The sequence below is a fragment of the Alosa alosa genome, chromosome 4 (genome assembly GCF_017589495.1).
Source record: "Alosa alosa isolate M-15738 ecotype Scorff River chromosome 4, AALO_Geno_1.1, whole genome shotgun sequence".
Lineage (NCBI taxonomy): Eukaryota > Metazoa > Chordata > Actinopteri > Clupeiformes > Clupeidae > Alosa > Alosa alosa.
Genome location: NC_063192.1, coordinates 6,145,672 through 6,150,378, shown reverse-complemented (window position 1 = coordinate 6,150,378; position 4,707 = coordinate 6,145,672). Strand labels below are relative to the sequence as shown.

Here is a 4,707-nt window from a genome sequence, read left to right as displayed (position 1 = left end):
GGCGTGGTGGTAGCTGGTTAGAGGGCTTGAGTTTGTAGGCGTGGTGGAAGCTGGTTAGAGGCTTGAGTTTGTAGGCGTGGTGGAAGCTGGTTAGAGGGCTTGAGTTTGTAGGCGTGGTGGAAGCTGGTTAGAGGCTTGGCCTGTTATGTGATGTATGATACAAAATAATTAAGGTACAGTAACATTCTAACTGAACCCTCAATTATGTAATAGATATGGTGTAGTCTCCATTGCTATGGATAAGCAATGACCTGATAGTGACTATTATTCATACCTCTTGGATGTCACATTCAAATATGCTGTTATAACATCAATGTGCAATGACAGTTAGTGATAACTACCGTACGTTGCTGATTTGGTGAACAATATTGAAGTGTAATATCTTTGGAAATAACAAAACCTTTTGACACTGTGTAGCCTAACAGGGTTTTTAGTATGGTGGTAAGATCTCACCTAAACAGGATCGGCCGTTAGGGGACATGGTGTAGCCGTACTCAGGGCAGGCACACTGGTAGCTGCCCTCAACATTCACACACTTGAAAGTGCACATGTGTCCCATGCTCTGAGAACACTCGTCAATATCTGTGGGGATGAGAGCAGCATTACATCAAACAGCTAGTGAGAAGAAAGTGGACTGTTTCTCTGAGGCATAACAAAATATTATAATCAATAATTACAAAAAATAAACAAAGATTTTATCAGGAAATGTATAATGCCACAGGCAAGATGTTTTTCAACATCAATGTCTTTTCTCGTCTTTAATGACTACAGTGCATCCTTCTCAGATCCATCAGTGCTCCCACATCACTGTGCTTAGATGAGACGCTGGCTCACCATCGCAGGTGTGGCCGTCCTCCCGAAGGTGGTAGCCCTGGCGACAGTAGCACTGGTACGAGCCATAGATGTTGGCGCACTCTTGACTGCAGGGGTTGTTCAGGCACTCATTCACATCTGGAGCGGGATACACATGGAAGACAGTCAGGAAGACAATCTCCTTGTTTTTTTTTTTTTTTTTTAATGACTGTGCCAAAGAAATGAATCTTAAGTTGTGCCAAAGAATGCAATTAATACAGCTGTCATTGAGCGTCTATTGGTTTTTGGGTAATCTAGATCTATTGAAATACGACACTCCTCTATGCCTGTGGGTGATTTAAAAGAGTAGTCGAGGAAGACGTTATAAGTATAATGTTATTATATGAGGGGCTATTATGATTAATTTTGTAATATTGGATATGATTCATTTGGGATGGAGGTGTGCCGTGGGATGAATGTCTGTGAATGGTGTAATACAATCATTTTAAATTGGTCATAACAGTGATACAGTGCTGACAAACTCATCTGAGGCACATGACCTACCTAATACACTGACACATACAGTACATCAATCTCTCTCTCTCTCACACACACACACACACACACACACACACACACTCTTTCTCTCTCTCTCACACACACACTCTCTCCCACACACACACTTTTGCAACACTGCCTCATCTGAAGCGCATACCTTCGCAGTTCTTGCCGTCGCTGGAGAGGCGGAAGCCGGAGGTGCAGGAGCACTGGTAGGAGCCGGGGGTGTTCTCACACGTCTGGGCGCACAGCCTGCCTGGGTAGCGCCAGCACTCGTTCACATCTGCGCAGGGCACAGGGGAGGGGGGTGTGTAGGCATGGCAAATACATTATGAGAAAGACCAAAATCAAAATCTTCTACTGTCTTTATTGTTCAGTGGTGTTTTTTTTATATTTATATACTTATTTTACTTTTTATGCTGTAAGTGCATGTTGTGTGTGATGTCTGTATGCTACTGAGACCTTGAATTTCCCCTTGGGGATCAATAAAGTATCTATCTATCTATCTATCTATATCTATCTATCTTTATCCAATGTGACCTACAAGGGACGTGCTACTGCTAGTATTGTGACTAAAAAGTACACTACAATGTTCAGAGGGGTTCAGTCAACTCAGAGGGGTTCAGTCATCTAAAGTCCCATTCTTATCTGTTGTCAGAAATCGGTTTAATCTCAACACACTTCTAATGGTGCATACTGCTCCCTGTAGAGTCGACATGGGGTTAAAATGCTCACTTCACTTGTCCTGCAAGCTCATCTGGATGAAAAGGTGCAGTGTGTTTAATGATGCATGGCAAATGTAAATAGAAATATTTCAGCTCATCATCCTGCCCCCTCTCGCCGTTACATACCCACACACATCTTGCGGAACATGTCGTACTGGTACCCAGGCTGGCATTCGCAGCGGTAGGTGCCAGGCAGATTGTGGCACGTCTGCCCATCTCCACAGCGGTGGACTCTGGTTTGACATTCGTCCACATCTAGACAAGGAGAGGCACAGTGGGGAGATTCATGGGAAAAAATACAGTGTCTGCTTGATAAAGAAGCTTGATAATGATGACAATGGTAATGCTTTCTGTACCCATTTGATTTACCTTCTGAGGATATCCAAGACACACAGTATGTTTTAATGGAAGCAATTACTTTCCTGAAGCAATTACTTTCCTGTAATTAAGGCAATATATAACTAACAAATGGTTTCTAAAGTAGACAGAAAAGAAGCTGAGAGAGACATGCTTCAGAGGTAAAGGACCCTGGCTGCTGCCCTATCCCTGCAAGCCACCTGTGTGTCACTATGTGTTTACCTGACAGCTTAACAAAAGCTCTGTGAAGACCCTTAACCTTTTGACCTTCTGGGGGTCAGAATCTCACCTATGCACCTGTTTCCATCAGGGCTGGCATGGTAGCCACGGCTACAGATGATGACCTTCCTCTGGCAGGTGTACGACCCCACGGTGTTGATGCAGTTGTACCCTGAACTGCAGGGCTGGGCAGTACTGCTGCATTCATCTATATCTGCAGACGCAAACAAAACCAACACATGAGGAGTGGTGTGTGTACAGTATGTGTGTGTGTGCTTGCAGGGAGGGGTGTGTGTGTAGGTGTTCATGTGTATATGTGTGTTTGCTTGTTTTAGTGTTTATGCTTTTGTGTCAAACAGCAGAGAGAGAGAGAGAGAGAGAGAGAGAGAGAGAGAGAGAGAGAGAGAGAGAGAGGGAGAGAAGGAGAAGAAGGAAAGCACATGGGTACCATCTCAGACACACTGTCTTATCACCATGGCCAGATCCAGTGTCACATCCCCTGTGCTCTCCTCGTCATAATTGTGTGCCTAATCTGTTTGCTTGGTTTCGCCTCTCCCCTCCGACACCCCTCTCTCCTTCTCTCCTTCTCTCTCTCCCTCTCTCTCATTGCGGGCTGCCTCGACATGCCCCAGTTCCCTTGCCGGGGGGATAATTCCGAGACGTCAGAATGCAGGAAGAGAAAATGGCTCTTTCATCTCTGCCACAACAGCCAGAGCCGCAGCCTCAGCCGCCGCCTGGCCCCGCACTCCTTCAGCTTTCATCTCCCTCTCTCTCCCTCTCTCTCCCTCTCACACACACTCTTTCCCTCTCTCTCCCTCTCTCTCCCTCTCACACACACACTCTCTCTCTCTCTATCTCTCTGCCTGTGTGGTATTTAACTCATTAACCACTGCTAGAAAGGGAGGGAGGGAGAGGAGAGAGGAGAGAGAGAGAGAGAGAGAGAGAGAGAGAGAAGAGGGCCCAGGGCTCTGCATGCAGACCTGATCTGACACCCTGAGCCAGAGGCTGAAAGGATCAGAGAGAAGCAGACAGGCACATGAAGCCACGGATATGACACCGCAACGCCCAAACACACTCACACACAGGCAGGAAGGGAGAGAAACACACAGACACATGACACACACACAAACACACACACACACAAAGTAGGTAGGAAGAGTTTGGAGCACAAACACACGCAAACATACACAGACACACTCTGCCATAGTCAGGATCAGTGTAAGAACACAAACACATGACACACTGTCAGAGGCAAGAGCAGAAAAAGTAAGGGAACACAGACACAAACACATGCAGAAAACAGAGACGCAGTCAAACACAGTAAAACAGCGTAAAGAGTAAACACAGTCACTGCTGGGGGAAGAGCTGCTGTCCGTCAGTCAGTAAACACAGATGGGAAAACAGTCAAGCACAGAAACACAACCAGTCCAAGAGAAACTCTGCCACAGTCACAAACTCAGCCAGAGTCAGAGAGAAACTCTGCTACGGTCACACAGAAACAGGCAAGAACCTGGAGGACAAGCTCAAAGCCACCACAATAAATTCAAAGAGTCAGACAGTTAAATAAGTGAAAAGTCAGACAGTTAAATAAGAGTGGGCAGAGATAGGAACACGGTGAAGAAGACAGCCTTGGCACAGACACACACGCCAACACACATAGACATAGACACACACACAAAACAAAACAGACTTCAGATCTTACCAACGCAGTGCCCACTGGCATCCTGGGTAAAGCCACTGGAGCACCTGGCAGTGATCTGGCAGGTGAAGGAGCCCGGTGTGTTGCGGCACTCATAGCCCATCCGACAGTTATGGGTCCTCTGTGCACACTCATCGATATCTGAGGGCAGACAACCGCAGGGCAGGTAAAGGGGGAGTGTTAGTAAGCTGCTCAGGGTGGACTATAATAACACTGCCATTTTCTATTCTCACACAACATAACAACAGTGCTGGATTGCTACTGTTTGATGGTTGATACTTGGCTGTGTTGTGCAGGACCACCACTTGGTGGCACTGTGGTTCAAGCCGGGGAAATAAATTACTGGAGCACCATCAA

At 46.3% G+C, this 4,707-nt stretch overlaps 1 protein-coding gene across 1 annotated transcript in view; it reads right to left on the bottom strand.

The window, feature by feature from the left end:
- Window positions 1-430: 430 nt before the first annotated feature.
- Window positions 431-4,707, bottom strand: part of LOC125292970 (fibulin-2-like) — a 34,060-nt gene continuing 29,783 nt past the window's right edge. The window contains 6 exon segments of the mRNA XM_048240568.1: window positions 431-582; window positions 835-951; window positions 1,508-1,633; window positions 2,202-2,330; window positions 2,722-2,865; window positions 4,354-4,491. Of these exon segments, the coding sequence (XP_048096525.1) occupies window positions 431-582; window positions 835-951; window positions 1,508-1,633; window positions 2,202-2,330; window positions 2,722-2,865; window positions 4,354-4,491 (806 nt within the window).